Here is a 22,729-nt window from a genome sequence, read left to right on the forward strand (position 1 = left end):
CACTGGGCTCTAAAACACATTGAAATACATCCGCATAGTGAGAGAGAAGAGCTGAACCTTCATTCAGTGTCAATGCATATTCGTGTATACGGTTAGTGACTTCACTTACTGATCAATGCTGACTTATCTCAGCTTCTGTAAAATGTGGTTCTACAATCCAGGACAATTCATGTGACAAGAATGACTACATCATCATATCATAGAAGCTAAATATAGACTTTATTAAAAATATATACATTAGAACAGAAGCTATAACTCAGGAAGAGATTACTTTTCTAGAAAAATCAAAACTTGGTGATGGATTTTCACCACCACCACCACCACCACCACCACCACCACCACCACCACCACCACCACACACACACACACACACACACACACACACACACACAAACACACTATCTATCCATCTATATCTATATATCTATATCTATATATATAATTGGGTTTCAGAAACTGAAAGAATAACATGGATTTCTTTTCAGTTAGTAGCTATTCCTATAACCTCAGTTTTCCTCTCTGTGAAATGGTCTCCTTGCTATTATAGGGATATGGCATTTGTTTCTAAATAAGGGGAAACTTGCACGTTGTTTTGAAAAATACAGCACACAATTCAGAAACTGAGGAGGTATCATAATTAGCTCATATATGTACTTTTTGTAGTATTTTTGTAAGAATAAACAAACACTCATTTACAGATGCTGTTGATAATGCTTCCTCCCTTAGAACAGCAGCCCTGAGTAGCTACTGAGTTTATTTACTGAAACACAGAGATAAGAGATTTAATTGATATGAAGAGGCTTTCAGAATCTAATTAACCTCCCAGTTAGTCATTAACTCTATGACCTTTACAGATAATTGACAGAAAGTTTCTTTTCCTTACTCGGTCCTTCTATGAAGTGGCTGAATTTCAGGGTAACAGAAAGCATGTTGTGAACAGCCATGAGATGTAACTGGATAATGTGTCAAGAAGGTAGCTACTGGGTCAGACATATTGTGTCAAGTAGGTAGCTAGGATCAGAAATCCATAGCGGTTTTGTATCATGATCTGTCCATCTACTCTGTTCTGTGTACATGCACCATTAGTGTAATTAGAATTCTTTTAGCGATTGAGCTTCATGGCCTTTTTTGGACTGTTCTAAGGATTCTCATGACCATGAGGATAGTAAAATCAGTTGCACATGCTGCCCTTCTGACTCACCCCAAGAACATTACACTTCCCCAGCAGGTTTGAACTTGGGCCCAGAAACTTCCTTCTCACCTGCTCTAGGAAGCCACTACCAAATGATGGGTCACAGAGGAAGGGGCCTAACTTGATGACCAAATGCCCTGCTTGCCCCAAGTGTGGCTTGCCTGCTGAGTCATAATGGGCGTTAACAATGGCACTTCCTAAAAAAGCCAACTCTTGCTTGGAAGAACTAGTTTCGTCGACTAGCAGTTTAAAGAAATATTACTGGTATTATGCTAAGAATCAATTTTACAATATGGCCCTGACTAGTAAAATTACAAAGAAGCAATAAAACACAGGTGAACTTTCAAACTCCATTTGGGAGACAGCAAGTGGTCACAAAGACCAGCATGAACTAGAAGCATGTCAGGAATACACAGTCCTATGACACACGCAGACCCACCACACTGGAATCAGGAACACACAGTCCTGTGTCACACACAGACCCACCACACTGGAATCAGGAACACACAGTCCTATATCATACACAAACCCACCACACTGGAATCAGGAACACACAGTCCTATATCATACACAAACCCACCACACTGGAATCAGGAACACACAGTTCTATATCATACACAAACCCACCACACTGGAATCAGGAACACACAGTCCTATATCATACACAAACCCACCACACTGGAATCAGGAACACACAGTCCTATATCATACACAAACCCACCACACTGGAATCAGAAACACACGGTCCTATATCATACACAAACCCACCACACTGGAATCAGGAACACACAGTCCTATATCATACACAAACCCACCACACTGGAATCAGGAACACATGGTCCTATATTATACACAAACCCACCACACTGGAATCAGGAACACAGAGCCCTGTGTTGCACACAAATCCAGCACACTGGAATCAACATTTTAGGAAGTCATTTTCAGGAATATAGTCAACCCTTTGACCCTTTATCCTCAATCCAGGTGAGGGCCCTGAAATGTATTCTTCCCTAGGAATCAATGGACCTTTGCCTAGAAGGCATTTTATTTTTGCCAGGACCAGAAACAATATTCCTTTTACATTTCCTGTACCTTTGACACTTTAGTATATATCTACATCTATATCTACCTATCTCTTTGTGTATGCACACATATCTGAGTGTACGTTTGTGTTCAATGACTGCATGTCTGTGCATAGGGTGTACATGTATGACATATATGTGAAGGAGAGAAATATGTCTCACCTGTTGTTTCCCAAGATCCAACCTGTTTTTGGAACAGGATTTTACACTGGGCTTTGGGGCTGGCTGATTAAAGTGGTTTCGTTAGGCAGAAGCTCCAGGGATCCGAGCTAGTTTTGTACGTCACAGTGTGGGAATGTGCACATGTAGGGATTGATCATGGGTGCACATTCTTGCACAGCAGATGGGGCCTCCTTCTCAGCCTAAGCTTTGTTTTCTGATGGAACAATGATATTTCTTCACTTCTAGTTCACTTGGAAAGTCACTTTCATTATTAGAGCAGATGAAACTAAAACCAAAAGGAAGTCTCCATACATTATAATTATACTATAATGAGCGTCAATAAGTTGATGTATGTTGAGTGCCTACAGTGTCCTATTGTTACATCCTTCAGTCAAATAAAAACTAGTTGTGATAAAAAAACCAAACCAAACCAAACAAACAGAAACTCCACAACCTCTCCAGCAACACAATGCATGTACTAGAATAAACCATTCAGTTTTTGAGAAGCACCGTTATCTTTTATTCTAGCTCTTGACAGGACTGAGAAATGTTCCAAAAACCTCACTTGTGAATTTTGATATAGATTGACTAATATATCTGAGAAAAATGTTCTACCCTTTTACCCTATTTTATATGATAGTTTTGAAATTCAAGTAATGAAGAACTTATGTGTCTGTTATCAACAGCTAGCCTGCTGTCTTTGGTTCAAACAGGTTGTAATCATCAAGTCCTACCTGCTACAAAGTGGGCAGATATCACCAAAATGGATCTAGGCTTAGTGTTTTTCTCCCTCTTTGCTTCTAGTTGTTAAGAGACAAAAGATAGGAGGACTTTGGTTTGCTGTGGTTCAATAATGCTCAGTTGAAAAGGTAATAACGAGAACTAGCAATGACTAATCCTGATGAAGTGAGTCCTGGCAAAAGGCTGGGCTTTCAAACGCATGGTCCTTTCCGCTCTTACTTGCTAACGACTCTCTAATGACCCTGTCCATAGTATTGATGCTGTAAAGCACCAGAGCTAGGAAGTAAGGGAGAGCACAAGAAACCCAGTTTTACTGCCTTAAGCAATCTAACGTGTACATTTTTCTTGTTCAACAATGATTATTTTGTTAATAAATGAGATGCAAAGCAGATTTTTATGTTTATAAAATATATGCAAATGAAACAAAAGCACCATTTTAGGAAGAAATGGCTTTTAAAATTCGGTGTGTAAAATCCATTGTAGTATAGTTTTGAGAAATATGAATATATCAAAAATTGTAGTCTGACTTATTAGGACACATGCAAATACAATTTACAGGTTTAGTGAAGGTTTTAAAGCTACATAAAAAACTCAAGTGAAAATCTGCAAAATCTTTTACAAAATACAGTTTATTTCTTTGTCCTTGGAAAGCTCAACATAGAAGGTTTAAATATTTATGAGATATGCTAATATTTTGTTAATAATTCAAATAATCTATTGAAAACAAGTCTATACCTGACTTAACATAGGGCAGCAGAGGCTTCCCGAGTCATTAGCTATTATGCTTTATGGTAAGTATTTCTAATGTAAATCACAGATATTATTTCTTTAAATTTCTTCCTAAAGAGGACTTTTTCAACAGAAATTACTAATCATTAAGTTAGGCACAGGTCCAATGTTGCATCGAAAATATTTAAAATATCGTGGAAGATCTACCACCTCTCCCTGACCAGCTTCAAGATGGAAGACAAAGATTTACTCAGCCCCACAACCCCAGTCACATGGTTAGCGCCTTTCTATGGCCCAGACCGCTTGCAGGTGTGTTTTAGCCAGACAGCGAGGTTACTGATTGTCTGTGGTTACTGGCCTGAGGTAAGAGGTGCGTTTAGTTTTTACTAAGTACTGAGTTCCTAACTTGGGTCTTTTTAAAAAGACATTTATACTTCGTATTTTAAAATCATAATGCTAGTGAGTTCGCCTCTTCTGAAATGTACCCCTCACATTTCAACCTGAAGAATGGAATCATGATGAGTTAAGGGATTTATCTTGGTGTTACTTCGAGGGAACAATCAGTTAAGACACTCCCTCTTCACATCGGTTCAGACCAGTGTGGTCTCACTGACCTTCTGTGAGAAGCAAGGGGCGGGAGATCCTTCCCTGCTCAATGAGTAGCCACTCGCCCACGTATAGCCACGGAACACCCAGAATGTGGCTACTGCTGTTGAGGAAATGATTCAGAAATTTCACCATGTGCTATTTCATTTCAATGTGAAGAACCCCATGTGTCTCATGGTTGACACAAAGGAGGTGACAGATCTAGAGAGTGCTTTTTAAAATTAAGTAATTAACTTTGAGACTTTCGTATAGGAGACTGTATTTATATTATGCATCTCCTCTTTTTCCTCGCTCTATCTCATCCTATGTCACCCTCCCCCTTGTAAAATTTACGGCAAATTGTGTGTGTGAGGTGGATATATGTTGAGTCTGAAGCACAGGAAAATGTCAGGGCGAGGCCAACTGAGTTACAAGCAAAAGCAGAATGGACATAAATGACAGGGTCACCTGGCTTGGTGAGCCACCTTCAGAACTAGGAGTTCTTCAGGTACTTTGGTCAGAGTTGCACTTCCCAGATTCCATGGCATGTAGCACACAGCAGGAATTCAACAAATCTTTGTTAGGTGAATGATTGAAGAAACAGAAGTTCAGAAACTACTAAACAAGTCAGGAAACGGGCGTTTCCTGCTAAGTACCTGTGTGTAATATAAACCCACGGCACATGCAAAGTGATTTTATAAATCTATATTTTATAATTACAGGTTATATCGGTTTGGCTGCAATAGAGTCAAGTGAATAAGTAGTTTTTGCATTTGACACCAAATCTCAAATTCTGTAATACTTCTCTGTAAAGAGGTCCGCTTCTACTTCTTTTGCATTTCTTCAACAAACATTGCACTTGCTGATCTTCGCCACGCTCCCAGAGCACTTAGACTGTGTATAACCTTCCAGTAGCGCTCTGAGGCAACGAAGGTTAAAAGCTATTTTAAGGCCTTGTGAGTCCTAATTTAGGCCTTAACACTTACTGCACTTAATGGGCAAGGAAACATTTTTTATGCAACAGTGGCTTCTAGGTTATCTTGAAACCCAACAGGACTCGGGTGACAGAAAAATTTCAGGTAAATTTTCCCTCTCTTTGTCTCTCTGTTGCACTCACATATTGGGGGGTAGGGGTGGGGAGAGAGAGAGAGAGAGAGAGAGAGAGAGAGAGAGAGAGAGAGAGAGAGACTGACTATCTTATACTGATACATTTGTGTTTGTGACAACAGGATTTCTTTTACATTTTGTTTCTGTTTACACATAATAGCCCGACTTCTGGCCCAGACTGGATGACCATTGCACAGACTGTCTGAGTGGTGAGTAGCTGTATGTTGGCCAGCTGCTCAGGATAGCCACCCCTGGGCTTCATGTTTAGTAGATGTGAAGTGGATATGGAAGAATGGTTAGTCTTGGTCTCTGTTTCCAGGGACCACTTGACCTATGCTGCAGAAGCCATGTGCTGTCATGTAGTGAGGTGGAACTGTTAGTGTCCACACCTTCCTGTCAGTAGCATGTGTGGTATTCATGGGCTATTGCTCCTTTGTCTTCCAGTAGTTTGCAAGTTTTTGTAACCACGTTTTACAACTTTAGCAGGACGGCCTGATTCTGCTCAGAAGGCAGGCACCATCTTCCTGGACACTAGCCCTGTAGGATCTGGATCCTTCAGGCGGTTCTCAAACATTTAACAAAGCATTCTTCAGGAACACAGCCAGAGAGAAACTTCCAGAGTTTCTTCTGTTAGGGGACAAGTGGTAGTGGTGACGGGGTAGCTCCTTTATACCACCTGAATTTTAGAGCCCTGGAAGCTAGCACTTGGGTAAATATCTAGTTGTATGCTACAGAGCCAAACAAAATGGACTTTCTTCAAAGGAAGTATTTTAAAGACAATAGCTGTTTTTGTTTCTTTTTAAACAATGGATTACAATTTTAACACATTTACTAAATCTGGCATATTTATATAGTGTATCTAAACAGATATTCAAGCTGCATTATGGTACAATGGAGGAAAAAACCCTATTTGAGCCTATCTGTGAAGCCTTTGTGTGTCTCTGTGCTATTGTAACAGTAGTGCTAATTATCAAGCAAAGACATGGTAATTACACAGAGCTTTCTGCTGAAAGGAGAAATCTCTTTTCAACACCCACGCACCCACCGCGCAGACTTTCCTGTGACCCTATAACTCTACTCTGGCGCGGTCCAGGATTCTGCACTCCAGTTTCTATGTTAGCAATCCTAACATTCTCTCTCTCTCCCCAACCTTTTCTTCCTGTGAGCAAACTGTTGGTAGAGGGTTAAGGGAGAGAGGCAATGGTCCAAATGGGAAATGTAAAACTAATGACCCTTTATGGAACATATTATGCTCCTCATTAAACTTACTCAGTTAAATGTATTCCGTTAAATTAAAATAAATAGGATTCAAAATTTCACCCAAGAGTAGCAAACTATCTCCACTTTAAGCTTTCTGTTAGACCTATTCTAGAAGGAAATTCTTCCAACTCCAGATTCTTAGTGCCTATTGTAATTGACACAGCACTACAATGATTTGAAACCTAGTGTATCTAATTACTTGAGGGAGCAGGTCATATATACACTTACCACTCAAATTTCTTACCTCAAGAACTCTTATTTTAATGCTTCGTATTTTTTAAAATGGTACATATGAGAGTGATATAAAACCTTTTCTGTTAGAGACTCTGCTTAACAATTTTCTCCATCAACTGTTAGTTCTAAAATGTAGGAATGTTCCAGAGATGATCACCCTGGGCACACCTAGAATGTGTTAGAGTTATTTACTGTATGCGCTCAAAATATTGAGTCACAAACTCTAGATTTTTTTCCAGAGAGTTAGAAGCCTAGAGCAATTCATTACTTTAATATATTTGTATCAAATATAAGATAGTGGAGAGAGCTTTACTGTGGTTTTTGAATGATTCTTTCTATAAATTATATTGTCACGTAAGATTTTTCAAGGTTTTGTGGAGTGTAGAATCGAGACTCATGCAGAAGCTATAACACTGATTGTAGTCCTCAGCTCTCCTTATTTTTTGAGATGAGAAACCTTCAGTTGGAGAGAAAGTCATCTTGCCACATACCATGATACCACAAATCTCTAACTCTTGGCCCAGTGTTCATATCACAGCCTTTAAAGAAATCTAACTCTCAGACGTGCCTCCATACAAGACTATGAAAATATCATATGAGACGCCAAGTTTGAAGTCACCCTTAAGTCATATCCACCCTCCTCTGCAAAACTCTGCATACGATTCTTCAAGATTATAAACCTTGAAAGCAAAACTTAGAAGTCAACACATTTTTCTAATTCATGTAATACACTTCTACTGTTTCAGATCATATGAAGGACTAACTAGTCCAAGGACATCAAGTGAAATGGGAGATTTTAACTCAGTTTGTTTCCTTGGCAGATTTGCTGTTATTGCTGTAGCACCAGTCAAGGTTTTAAGCATATGGCACATGTACACAAAAGCCCTTGGAGCGCCGCAACTAACTAATTCCTTCATGCTTGGTTTTTGTACTCATAAAAGAGGAAGCCACTGGTCTGACCCTGGACCTTGAGTTCTAGATCCCATATGGGTCATCACTTTACCATCTTTGACTCCTGTTTTGGGAGGAGTGACCAGAATGTTGCAGTCGTAGGTGAGTAAACATTTCGAGAACAGGTACAGGACTAGGAACATAGGAGAAGAAGGCACTGGGCCCACAGCACACGGCTCTACAGCACATGGCTCCGCGGAAAGCCCGGCCCACACCGTGCTCGCTCACCTCCACAATGTCTGAGTTTGTCCGGCTCTCGTGCGGCTCGTTGTACTCGGTGTACTTGAGCAGCACCTTGTCCATGTCGGTGCTGGCGTACTGGAACAGCTTGTTGGTGCTGTTGAAGATGATCAGGGCAATCTCACAGTCGCACAGCACGCTCAGCTCATAAGCCTTCTTCATCAGTCCGAATTTCCTCTTTGTAAAAGTCACCTGGAGAAAGAACGCGTCTTTTAAAGAAAAATCGTACTCCTGTGTGGTGAATCTTTTCACGCTGCCTTTTTTTTTTTTCCTTTGCAGAACAATGGTGTAGAGCTGCGGGAGCCTTGGGTGCTAACACGTTCAAGGGCAAAGCAAATAATCTAAAACTTATTTCTGCCTACAATTTGAAAACGTGTGATTTCTAGCTAGTGGTAGACTGGGAAACTGGAAATGGGAGGTTTAATTCAGGGCATTCAAATGAAGGTGATGGAAGAAACGGTTTTGTTTCTTTGAAATTTCAAATTCAGCGTCTTCAACTTCAGCATGTTTAACAGTTTTCTCACTTATAAATCTAGAGTTTGACTGGCTTTTTAATCATTTGAAGACTGTCCATGAACCTGATATTTTATATCTGTGTTAAAACAACACACACATAAAACTGGTTACTCTCGTGCCACTTCATTAACAATTCTTGGAGGCAACTCTCAGGCGTGTACTCTCTCTAGAAACCTAGCTGGGCATCGGGAAGCACTGTTAGGATTTTGGTTTCTTTCTCCTGTTTCTGATTTTCCTCCCTCAGGTCAGTAACTGTTATCTTTGACCTTTTTCCTTCTACTCCAATCTATGACCAAGTCTCCATAATCCCTTCTCTACAACTATTTGTCAAGTTCACACTTGTCTATTTCCCAGGCAGCCCAATCATTCACATCCTTATCATGTCACCACGGACAGCCTAGCAGTTTCCTGGCCTGGATGCTCTCCCTGCCTCCGATCATTGTCTCCTCGATTCATCTTATTCTGCGAATCCCCACTCTGCACTCTTTTCTTTCAGTAACTGCCCCCTATGGCTGGGCTCCTGCTTCCTGTTCTGCACTGTCCCAGTCAATACACATATCCCACTCTTGCAATGACAGCATCATTGAAATGTTAGCTTGTTCTTCTGGCCTATCCACCCAGCAGCGTGAACATCATTAACTACAAGCCCATATATGGTCTTGTGTTTCCAAGCAGGCATTGTGTAGTGCATCATTCCCAGAAAAGACTTCCAAGACGTGTCCTATTGTTTCACAGATTGGTAGCAAGGCAGTCTGGTGTATGCAAGGCTCAGAAACCCTTTAAGCTACAATGGCTTCCCCAATTAATGGCTAGCCGTGTCATGTGGTGATTTATTTATTTTAAGAAAGACATATAAATTTTTGAGGCTCATACCTTGGGAGTCTGACCGGTTTATTCAGCATATATTTTCTTTAAACACAATGGGTCTTGCACAGGTCAGCTTGCTTTTTACTGACACTTAATTGTAACTGGATCCCCGGTTTTTCTTTGATTCCAGAAAGCCATTGAATGATCTCCAGTGACTACAGAAAGGGCCAGTGCCTAGCTCCAGGGTCCACTCTAACCTTTATCTGCATTGCCCAGCTTGTCATAAGCTCGGCTTCCCTACAACTGAGAACTAATAAAATCTGTGTCTTGGTGTCATAAAGACTCTCCAAACTGTTTGAGAACATTGCTCCTCCTGGTGAGAGGACAAGGATGAGCTAGCTATTGGCACTAGCTGACTGTCCCCTCAGAGTACAAAGCCCTTTACTACAGCCCACACTAACCCACACAACCTCTATTTCCATGTTATTTACATTTTAGCTTGGGCAATTTTGCTTCACAGTAGACCTCACTGCCTTATTGTTGTTGTTGTTGCTGTTGTTGTTATTGTTGTGGGTCTTTAATTTTTTTCTAAAATGCTTTTGATAAAATAAATTAGCATTTTATTTTCCTATCTGGTCATCATATGACTTCAGGAACTTCTATTCCGGTTCATTCGGATGAGTTATGACCGATTCTAAGGATGGGCTGGAGACTTTCTTATTAGAACAGATAAATAACTATATCATTAATTATAGTGAACTATTCATGGTACAATTTTAACCTTTCTTTGAGATGCAATTTAAACATGAATCTAACTGCATACTTGTCTTACTTAGTGAAATAGACTAAAATGTACTAAATGCAGAAACTGATATAAAATAGCCTCACATAGACGGAAGCACTTTTAATCAGATTTCAGGACCACAAACTGTAGGTGTGTGTCTCAATGCGTATAGTTCCTGTGGTACTCGAGCCTCAGAATGTAGCACATTTTGACAGTCATCGTTAAGTCTAGGTAGGACTGCAATATCTCTAAAACGACTATTTCTGTTTACTCTTAGATGCTCTCCAACTTTTGTGTAACCAAACAGGTTGCTGGAAAACGCATGCTTGCTTAATAATGCCTGCCAAGAAAGTCAGTGCAGATAGCTTCTTTTCATAAAACTGCATCTGAAATGATGACTGTATTAACACCGTCAAGAAAATACCTTCAAACCTCCTCTTAATTGCTCTAAATTTAATTCAGTATTATGTTCATATTCTTCATGCATACTGAAAATGTATTTTATAATGCTTTTTATCATTGTTCATGGTTAGATAAAATTGTTTTTAGGCATTAAGCTTTCCAAAGAGATCGGAGATATTACTCTTCATTTAAAATATGCCACTCAATGACAAAGATTGCAATTCAGAGCTCTTATGCTTAAATATAATAATGTATTGTAATGATTACATTTTTCATAACCTGACAATAGTGTGTAATGGGGACAAGTCCATACTTCTATTTCAATAGCATATTTTGAACCTTAGGTGATACAGAACACTGTTTTTACTGCAGTTTAGTAAAGGATGTTCTTTCCGAGGGTTTACTTCAGTCGAGAGAAGAATAAAGCCAGTATTATTTGAGTGGGCGCTGTAATTCCACACCTAATTTTCAGAATTAAAGAGGTTTGCTAAATACATTTGCATTGAAAGAAGAAATACACTGTAAGTACTGACCCTTTTATTTTCCCATTGGCGCTATCCATAGTCCTTCATTCAATGATGATGATGTATGAAAGTATTTCAACATTAGGTTTAATCATAACCCTAAATTTTAAGTCCTAGAAAATGTACATATATCACATATTTTATGACAACCCTATTACAGAGAGATGAGAAATTGAAGTTGGAATCTAAAATGAAAAAGAGTCATATTTGCTGAACACAACTTTATATAATCCAATTGCAAAGAAATGAATGAAAGTCTTGAGAGAGTTTTCCCTGAAGACTTTCTACAATCCAGTGATGTGAGGTGCAAGATCTCCTGAGTATTCTTTTTCATGTTACTCAGTTGTGCTGGACGCTATTGAGACCGTTACGTAGAATAATGTTTCTTTAGTTCATTTTACTTCACTGTAGCTGTGAAGAAAGTCAGCAAATGCTTAACAGAACCTTCTTTCTTAAGAACAGCAACCAGTATTTGAGGAATAAATTTCTTCCCCCACCATGTCTAATAATTTGGAGTGGCATTATTATCTAATTGTTGTAATTTAGCTTTTGTCTTCAGACCAACACTGAAAAAGACTGAAAAAGAAAAATGCTAGACGTTAACTCAATTGAAGTGATTATGAACTAAAGTTTACTTCCCTGGAATTACTTCTTACATTCTAGTTGGTCAGCACTGCTTATGGTGTTAAGATCTTTCCCTTTCTTTATGGTCACTAGCAGCCTCTCACCAGGTAAGGCTTAGTTTAAATCATAACTTCCAAGATGTTTTCATGGTGATACTCAGAAGTCAGTCCCTCCTCATTTTAGCTTTCGGTGTTGTTTTAGTGACTGACGGATGAGACATGGTCTCTCTATGTATCCCATGTTGGCACTGGGCCCTCTTTCTCAGCCTCTCAGTTGTTGGGATTACAAGTGCGTGTATCACCACACACTGGTTCCTCCAATAACTTGTATAAGCCTTTATTTCCTACTCTGATGTCACAGAGTCTGTCTTTCTTGCTGCTTTTTAATTCTGTAAGATCCCAAATCAGCCTTCACCCAACTAACTTGTGGGTGCAGTATGACTAGTTGTTGAATATAGATTACAGAATAAAAATACTCTATTTAAAAAACGTTGACCTTCTCAGTATAATTTTCTGTTAAATTAAATGAAAGTAGAGACTTTCTTTACTTGCCTTTTGGTAATTTAAGCTTTTATACTATGGAAAGCAGAGAATGTCCAGGACAGTGTGTGTGTGTGTGTGTGTGTGTGTGTGTGTGTGTGTGCGTGCTCCAGACTTCAAGAAAAGTTCAATGAAAAGTATTTTTGAATCTGTGCCTGGATGATGCATCATGAGGGGTGGAGAAGTGTGAAGATAGAAGTTTATTTTTATAGTTTCAGACACACAGGGAGAAAAAAGAGGATCGAAAGATGGGGTAGAGGGAGGTGACTCAGTTCATAAATTGCCCACTGCGCAAACATAAGAACCTAAGTTTGGGTCCCCAGCACAGCACCCACTTAAAGGCAGATGTGGTACTCATTTATGACCAGGGCTAGGGATTGAGGATAGAGTCAAGTGGATCCCTGGAGCTTACTGTCCAGACAACCTAACTAACCACTGAGTTACAGGTTCAGTGAGAGATGCTGCCTTAAGAAAATGAAGTGGAGAGGGACATAGGAAGACAAAGAAAAAAGACCTAGACCCTCCATGTGCATGAACACATGTATCCACATGCATGCATATACATATACGTACAAACACACATTTCCCCATACATAGAGGAAGCTCAGTGTTTCAGGTGACTGCGTTTGTCAACCAAATGTTCTTTTCACCTTTTGATGAGTTCTGACTTTTTTTAAAAGAAGGAATTTCATTCCTTAAAAATTTATTTATTGATTGATTGATTGATTGGTTGATTAATTGATTGATTGCATATGGATACACTATAGCTGTCTTCAGACACGCCCTAAGAAGGGGTCAGATTCCATTACAGATGGTTGTGAGCTACCACGTGGTTGCTGAGAATTGAATTCAGGACCTCTGGAAGAGCAGTTAGTGCTCTAAACTGCTGAGCCATCTCTCCAGCCCTGAGTTCTGACTTTAATACATACGCATTTGTGCATTGGAGGATGCTTGACAGTAACTGACTGAGGAAACATCCTGAAGAGATGAACCCATTAAAGGCAACCAAGTCTGAAGGAAGCTCTAGAAGGCACTGCACTGTGGAACTCGGTTACTTTCTGCTCCCAGGAAACACTTTTAACATGGGTTTAGGGGAAAATGCAAGGCATGCTGGTTACTTCTGCACGTCGCATAAATCTGAAGAGCAGAGCTATGAAGGTGTCAGAGCCTGTAGCTTCTGCAGACTTTAGGAAGTTGGATCATCCATAAGCTGAATCAAACAGGGGATTTTGAAATTCACATTCATAATTTTATTTTTAAAACAAACTCTAAGCTTAAGTATGGTAGATGGTTTGGTGGAAAGGATCTAACTTTAAGATGTCCCACAGTGGGAATACATTATCTTTATGGATTCTCTGTTAGTCAGAGTAATCTTTGGTGACTATACCAGGTGCCATAAATTATTCTGTAGGAAGATGCAGCAGAATCAGACCATTGATAGATGACAGAGAAACTGATATGGGGTCTGAGAATAACTCAGGGGGAAAAGCCATTGAAGAAATTTGCTACTTTTAACCCTTCCATACTCAGGATGTTAAAAGTCACATGCTAAGCGTTTTCTGAGGTCTGAAGCTTCAGCCACATATGCTGAGGCATGTGCAGTATGTATGATTCTAGAATGTATTCTAGTGTACGACAAATATCATCCATGGAAGAAAAGGAAACATGATAGTGAGAGAGAAGAATGGAGGTCACCCTACTGCCCTTATTCTGGAACTTGATCTACAGCTGGATGTTGAGGTCAACAGAACGTGTTTCTAAGGTCATAAAGAACTTGGCCTACAAGTCTCTCTCCAGTTTTTACACCTTCACCCTCTATGCATAGGTGGTATTGACTTTTAGATAGAGAAGAACATGATTCATTAGTAATAAAGCTCAAATCAAGTATCTTCTCCTACAGTTTTACACTATACATACATACTTACATACATACACACATACAGATATACAATATCTTATGATTTAGTAATTCAACTTCATCGTTTCATCACAATTATCACCTATAAATTCCATATACTGAGAAGTAAACCATCACTGTGATTTTGTGGTTAGGGCCCATCCACTTGTGTTAACACTACCCACATACGGTTAGGTAAACTGCATCACAGCTTTCCTTGAAAGCTGGAACCCTCTTCTATTCATCGTTGTAATTTAAAGTTCAAAAATAATAACTGGTAGTATTATTAGTATAATAATATTGCCTGAATGGACAGACGAATGAAGAAATTGTTCATGTTCTCTTTATAAAGTGGAGGTTTCAAAAAAATTATTATATATGCTCACACTAAGTTAAAAGAAATCTACCACCGACAGGGGACATGTTCACATATTGAATCTATGCTTTTGTCATTTTAACTGATAGTGAAAATACACACTCCACGAGGTTGAGCTGAAGAGAAAAACTGAATGGTGTCATAACCTGTTTGAGTTTGCTGATAAAATTAGAAAATATTGTTTATCATGTAATTGCTTTAGGCAGAAACAATGGCTTTGGTAAGTTTTTTAGGATAGCCAAAGACTGTCTACTAAGCTGTTTTATGACACCTACTAGTAACTCTACAGGCTGTAATTGGTAGTCTCTCACCCCCTTTCCCAGATAAATACTATACATAGAGGTTACGTAAAGCTATACAACTAGTCCCTAGATGAGCCAGAAATAATTCCCTTTTCACACACAATGCATGCTTTCTCTCTTGTAACTGTCCCCTGAGCAGAAGCTCAGGCACGGGCCAGTGTTAGCTGAGGTGTACGTGTACTGTTATTTATTTTTATTTATTTGCTTTTGTAGTCATGTCACACTCTCCTAAGAACAGCACCCTAAGGGAGAGCATTAATTTATGTAAAGGTGGCTTCTTAGGTTAAAGTAAATAAAATAATGCTACCAAGATTCAATTGAGAGTCAGTGGTTTCTACTTCCACCAACAAACCAGTGATGTTTTTGTGTGGTTCTGTAGCCCCGGCTGCCCTTAGACACTCAAGCCATTCCCACGAAAGCTAGTGGGAACCACACACAAGCATGAGTAGGCACACACTACATCTATATTTATAGATGTTTCAGTTTCCCAAAATGGGAAGTACTTTGGCTGGCAGCAGACACAGGTCTCCTCACAGCTAGAATAAAAATAATGGAACTCCAATTTCCACATAGACATTGCTACATAGGCAGTTTAAACACCAAGTTTTAAAATCCGAGGCCAGGCCCTGTGTAGTTCCTTTCATGGCAGGGAAATTAGTTTGGCTTACTGGGTCATGAAAAGGGTATTTTGGAATCTGTTTCCATCCATACTCTTGCTCCACATTCTTTACATTCCTAGCCACCCCTGAAGAACCTACCTCTCTGTATGAACAATGGGGATCCTTGCTACCTACAGGGAAGAATTCTAAAGAAATGAAAGTGATGAACCTTTCAAACAGTAGCTACTACACCAGGAAGAACTGGGAGGCTGAAACCTTGAAGATTTCTGACTACCTCTGAGGGAACCCACGTTAGGTTTTTTTTAGAGTCTGAAATCACTGTATTTGAGGCCTAATTTTAATGAATTGTTTTTGTATTTACTGAATGGAGTGATTCTTAACCTACTTACCCTCCCCATCCTATTTTTCTTCCTCCTGCTCCTCTCCCTCTTTTCTCTCCTCCTCTCCTCTCTTTACCTCCCTTCCCTCTCCCTTCCTCCTCTTTCTCCATCCCTATCCTCCCTCTCTCTCCCTCTTTTTTTCCCTTTCTCTCTTCCTCCTCTCTCTATTCCTTTCTTTTTGGTCTCTCTGTCTCTCTGTCTCTTTGTCTCTCTCTCTCTCTCTCTCTCTCTCTTTCTCTCTGTCTCTGTCTCTCTTTTTCTTTTCTGTTTGTCTTCTATTTTTCCAGAAGTGGCAGAAAAAAAAGTTTCTGTAGATGCTTAAGCATTCTGTGTCTGAGTAACTTGACCTAAAGCCATACTTTAACAATAAAGTAATTGTCATTTCTTTTAAACTATGTTGAAACTTATACACCCAACTAACTCTATTTTCAATGATCTTCCATTCTCTCACCTAGAATTACTAATATAACGTCTTTATGTGGAAGCATCTTAAACCCTCTCCTCTTCCCTCTCTGCTACCAAGATGATCTCCAGTCTTCTAAGTTAAGGGAGGTGACCGAGTAAGGAGTGAAAGGAGGAGCAGCTCCTGGACACAATGTGCTCTGTAATAATCCATGAGCCACTGGGTCTTCCCATGTGTTTAACCAGTTAGGGATGGAGTCAAGAGTCTGTAACGACAATCTCTAATTGTAGAAAGGGAAATGGCCTTCTAAATGCTCCAGGATGCCTCCCTTGTTCCTGTCAGTAAGTAAAGGCACAACTGTTCTGAGGATTCCTCTTCAGTTTTATTTTGTTTAATTCAGTCTGTCATTAGAAAGGCTACGAGCTCTAGGCCTGATGATTACTCTCAGCGGGAGGAGGCTGCCACGACAGACTTGTGTTCTAGACAAGCACTCCTTTATACAATGAAGGGGCCTGCCATCCTAAATGAAAGGCTCTTTAAAGAGCCGTGAGGGGCTCTTTTAAGCAGACTGCTACCATGTGCTTGTAACCCTCCAGCACAACTTGCGACCAAGAGACAGCAGTGTGTGCTGTTGCAAAGGAAACCATTGTCCTCCTTAGCCTCCAGCAAACTGGGCTGTGTTTCAGCGAAATGCAGGAGCACTTCCACAGGATGTGTAAGCAGTGGTCCCTAACTGTCTCAACACAATAAACTGATTAAAACGAGGGCCTCGGGGAAAAGAATTCTATGAGCCCCTTACCCTAAGTCAACATACACGATTCCTAAATACAAATTTAAATCTTGTGCATTGCATGGTATTTTGAGGGTGGATAATAAATGAGATTGGATACCAAACAAGGGAGTGTCCGTTGAAGAGTTTGGGCTTTAAAAGTTGTTTCTGTGGATTTCTGATACAGGGGATTATGTGAGGACAGGGCAGGGGCCAGTATCTGTCATTGAGTTTGTCAGAGTTTAAGAGTGGGCCTTGCAAATTCTGGTAATGCTTTATATTCTAAAGGAGAATTCTATCCTTAATGTTTTAAACTCGATTGTATGGGCTGTTCAGGTCTGATTGGTCTCTTAAAAAGCTCACTTCTCTTGTAAGTACAATCTCTAGAGTGGTTACAGGTTGCACTTCAGCTACTAAAGATACCAATTTCACGTGGAAAAGAATCAGATAAGACAGATTACTATCCGGAGGGCCAAAGCCTGTTTACTAGTTCAACACAGTCAAAATATACCTAAGTTAAAGGTCAAAGAATCCTGCATTCCCTGCTGAGCTAACTCAGGAAACACATTTGTCTACGCTTTCCTGTCATAACAGGAAGAGAGTAACTTCTTCCTTCCCACAGTGGCTTCAGTTTTACCTCCCAACTCCAATATTTTCTCCCTCAGGGCCTTCCAAATCAATCCTTGCAAGACAGAAGGCAGGAGGCTGCCTCAGCTGTAGTTTCCAAACAGTTACATTTGTTGAAATGTTATTTAAATGTTAGTGATTTCTTAAGCTAAACTGTTCCAATTTGAAATTAAGAGTCGAATTTCCAAACATCTAAATTGGTTTCTCTTATTCCCATTAATGGTCTAACATATTTCAAGAGAAACACATACGCACTGCGGATGGGGAATTCTTAATCCTCTGTTTAATTACGTTATTTATTTGAAGTTTTAGTCTTGCTATCATTTTTGGAAAAATATAGCTTCCAAATGTTTTTCAAAAAGTACAGTGGGTCATAAACTTTAGAATAATGCTTTCACCATGACTTTGAAACTATTCCATTTTAAATGAATAGCATACTGCTAAAGGGAGTTTTGACTGCAAAGGGCATGGCTTTGAAAACATTTGCCAGTGTTTCTTTTAATTCAGAGTATGGGAAACGCTCTTACTTTACGTCGTGTACTTGTAATGCTCATATCTAACTGTCGGTCCTCAGGAAAGCTACCTCACATTTGATGTGTGCTTGTACACTTGAGGGGAGAAATGTTGGGAGCATGTGTTCACAGAGACAAATAGGGCATTTTCTGTCAGCTTTCTTCAAAAAAATGTTGAAAGTTTTGAGGTATAGGAAAATATCCTTTCAACTTTGAGGTTGTTTATCTCTGAATAGAAATTATGTCAGAATCATAAATTAGGACAGAGCCAAGAAAGCAACCTAAACATGTAGAAAAAGCACTTATTCCTTAGATGAAAGAATCTTAACCTCTCTTAGATTTCCTATCAGAGGAAACCTAGTGAATGTGCTTAAGAGTTGGGGCAATACTTTTCTGACTACAGGGAGCAGATCTAGCTGACATGAATGTATAAAGCACACCCATATGGGATGGATATGTGGATGCTGCATGTTAACTCCATGATTTGGAAACCACTTGTCAACGATTTCTTAATTGCTAAAACAAAGGAACTAACCTGGCATCCTTTTGATCACATGTGAGCACCTTCACAACTCCTTCTTACTTTTGCTCTTTATTAAGAAGTTTCCAAATATCACAAACAACATTTCCCTGCTTCAGGTTTTCCTTGCTAATCTCTCCAAGAATAAATAATTTACTGTTTCCATCATGATTTTAAGGTTAGTTAGTAAAGAATGGGGATGCACAGGGGGAACTCTCCATTAGATATTCCCAGTATGCATCAGTGTAGCTTTGAATCATCTCTGAGCAATATGTTTCTTAATAACACCAGGATGCTCCCATATTTCATTCATATAAAATGACCTGAATGTAACTTTTATACAAGTTCAGGGGAAATTAAATCTCTTAAAATATGTTATTAAGGAAAAAAGTAAAACGACCAACATTATGAGGTAATATACAAACTCACTTGAAGACAGACAAATCAGCTTTTCTTCTTTTCTTTTCTTTTTTTTTTTCATTGAACATGCTATTCACAAGGTCTGCAGCAGGGAGGGTCAGGATTCCTCCATCAAGGAAGGGTAGTTCAGTGGTACTGTCTCAGCTAAAACTGGCAAGTATGGAGATGCTGTTTCTGTCGATGCGGAAGGAAGTGCCTTGACAATGGGACTGCAGAACTCTGCTCTCCATAGCGGACGACAGAATTCGCCAAGAGCCTATTTTGTCAAAGCAAGTAGTTTGCAGTTCTCAAGTATCTAGTTTTCTACAGTTGAAGACTGAATTGGTCACAACTTCATCAAACTTTATTTAAGTAATTAGATATAAGCTTAGACTTGTAACCAGCCCTTTTAATTTGTTCAAATTCTGGGTACCATCTTGACAGGAAGTTGCACTTAAAAATACCTGTGAAACTAGAGCCAAAATGTAAAGAGATGAGTATAGGCAAATAAAGAGAAAAGAAAGCCTGTTTTTTGAGTCATTTGAGGGAATTGCAATAATTTTTTATTCTTTAATGCAGCACAAAATATACCTGATTTAGCTGATAAAAATGTCACTGTGTACAAACTATTCGGGATAGCATCTACACTGAACACACTGTCATGGGCCTTCCCTTAGCTGTTGCATGCAAAGAAACATCTAGAAGCCCAGGAAGAGGGAATGATAGAAAGTTTAATTGCAATGAACTCTGAATTATTTTAATTTTAGGAGGATTCTCTTGACTTACTAAACGGGGAATGTTAATGATTGTCCTAATTTGTGTTCAAGTTATTGAACTGATAAGTGCATAGAATTTTCTTTGCTGGTAAAAGCAAATGGCCAGATCTGAAGGAAGAAAGGAAAACTACAGGCGAGTGTGTGTGTGTGTGTGTGTGTGTGTGTGTGTGTGTGTATGTGTGTATGTGTGTGTGTGAGTGTACATGTGTGTATGTGTATGTGTGTATGTGTATGTGAGTGTGTATGTGTGTATGCGTGTATATATGTGTGTATGCCTGTTTATGTGCATATGTGAGTGTGTATCTCTGTGTGTGTGTGTGTCTGTGTGTGTCTGTGTGTGTGTGTGTGTGTGTGTGAAGGTGTAGGTTTAGGACTGGGTATATGTGCTGTTTTAGGCCCTAGATCCTAAATGTACTCTCTGTAAATACATCTCACTTGTAGTTATTAATTTATTTAGATTTTTTGTAACAAGTTGCATGAATGTAATGGAATTTAATTATGTTAGCCATTTCAAAATAGGGAAGATGAAGAATTCAGTCTAAACATCTGAACAAATAGGTTTAGGATTGCTTAGTACTCTGAATACACACACACACACACACAAATACATTATGAATATAATATATATATATATAATATATATTGTTTTTCCTGATGGAACAGGCTTCTAATTATATTTTGTTTATAAGAATGAATCATGTAATAAACTAATTAAAAGTCCAATTGTCTCAAGCACTAACAGAAGAATGTGTAACATATGAAAGAGGCCAAGGCTCTATGATTGCCTAATCATCAAGGGTCAAGGGGAAACAAGAAGATAGAGATTGGAGATTGACATAATAGTTATCATGAGCTTGAGGGTAGAAGAACTAAAGTGGCGGAAAGTATTTTAAAAAGAATTTGGTCAGTCCCACACATTTGAAAGTCATCCCACCTGCACAGGATCTTGGACACCATTGCCACCTGGCCTTGCTGTAAGGCGTGCATTACACAGGACTTGAATGCTCTTCCGTCCCTGTCCCAGGGCCACCCTCTCCACAGCAGCACTGTTCTGGGTGATTCTCTAGCTGGTTCTCAGCAAGGGAGCTTCTTTGTGTCCCTGCTCTACTCTGCCACACCCCCTCCTGACAGTCTTTTATGGTAGAACGCCTCAGAGTAAAAGCCAAGGGACTTTTGATAGAAATCACGGTGACCTAAGAAACAAGGGCTCAAGGAGTGTGGCTCGAGGTGGGAGAAGTCGGTTTGTGCATTTTTTGAGCGCTTATATCCTGGGCACTTCATACCTTAGCACTGCAATGTGGGGGCGACCATTTTCAATTTTCACTCTGCCAAGGAGGTTCAGAGAGGCTAAATAATTTGCCGAAGATTTATCCTATTTTTTGGAGTGTAATGTACTATAGTGTCTATTAAACCCAGGTAACTGGAGAGTAATATTACTACATATAGAGCTGGAACTAGAAACAGGCTTGTATATTTCTAAAGAGCGAACTCTTATCCATTATGTCTTTTTTATTTATTTATTTTTCCACAGCTGTCTGTGCTGGAGGATCTTTGTTTATTTTTCTGGGTGGGGAATAGTGAAACTGAGGCAGACAGGATGTGCAGATGGCTCCAGGCTCCACAGTCATTCAGAGCAGCGTCCGGGCACTGAGGGACAGTCCTCACTTGAAGCTGAGATGTCCTTATTTCGGCTCCCCCTCCCCTGTGGCCCTGGAGTTTTCAGAGAGCCTGAGAGGTGTAAGCAGGCCTGAGCTGGTGCAGATCTGGGGCGGACTGCTGGACAAGCTGCATTTTCATTCTTGCCATTATCTAGTATCTCTTATGGGATCCAGTGATCTGACTGGGAAAGCAGAGGAAGTAAACGCTTGGTCTTTTAGCCACAAAGTTATGCTAGATGCAGCGCAGCATCATGTTTTTGTTTTGAAAAAGGAAAAATCTGAGACTAGATCTTTGGCATTTTCTGCTCTTTGCTATAGAGTCTTGAGCAGTTGTTAGGAGCTGAAGCACACACTCTAAGCCTTTTAGGAGGTTGCTAGTACACTATGGAATCCTTTGTAACGCTGAAGTAACACGTCAGGCTCAAGTCCTATTGCGTGGGATCCGAATCCTCAGCCAAGCTTTTATCTAGCTCAAGCCTTAGAAATTATGTTTCCTCTAGAATGCTGTAGATCCCATATTTGTGGAGAGGCCATTCTGCAAGCTTGTGTGGTGAATACAGCACCCCCTGGCTGTTCTTTTATAGTGTTTTAATAGTTTCATTCTCACACCTAAATGACATTTTTTTTTGTTCTGTATTTCCATGGTTCATGTCTATTTCAGTCCACCAGAGGTCTATAAACTGTGGTCCACTAGACAATTGAAACTCATGTCCATCTTGTCAGTAAAGCATTCTTACTGAATATGGACACAGATACATTGTCTCTGGCTGCACTTGGAGCGAGAGGCCCTAGGAAGCTCTAGCTCTGTGGCTGGGTCAGAGACAGCACAGCACATAATGCAAACAGAATTTGCTACCTGGTTGTTTACAGAAGAACACTTTGCTCATCCAGGAATGAGACGGCTATTCACTAGTAAGTGTTTTCTTTGGGGCAGGGTGCAGTCAAATAATACTTGTTGATTTAATAAATAAATAACCTCCAGCTATAAAATAGAATCCTATTTTAAGGACT

The 22,729-nt window shown here is 39.6% G+C and overlaps 1 protein-coding gene across 2 annotated transcripts in view; it reads right to left on the reverse strand.

The window, feature by feature from the left end:
• Nucleotides 1–22,729, reverse strand: part of Mef2c (myocyte enhancer factor 2C) — a 144,361-nt gene that overhangs the window by 68,153 nt on the left and 53,479 nt on the right. For both annotated transcript variants that reach the window (XM_032899079.1, XM_032899078.1), the window contains exon 3: nt 8,272–8,475. In XM_032899079.1, the coding sequence (XP_032754970.1) occupies nt 8,272–8,475 (204 nt within the window). The remainder of the gene's footprint in view (nt 1–8,271; nt 8,476–22,729) is intronic.

The sequence above is a fragment of the Rattus rattus genome, chromosome 3, assembly GCF_011064425.1.
Source record: "Rattus rattus isolate New Zealand chromosome 3, Rrattus_CSIRO_v1, whole genome shotgun sequence".
Taxonomy (NCBI): Eukaryota; Metazoa; Chordata; class Mammalia; order Rodentia; family Muridae; genus Rattus; species Rattus rattus.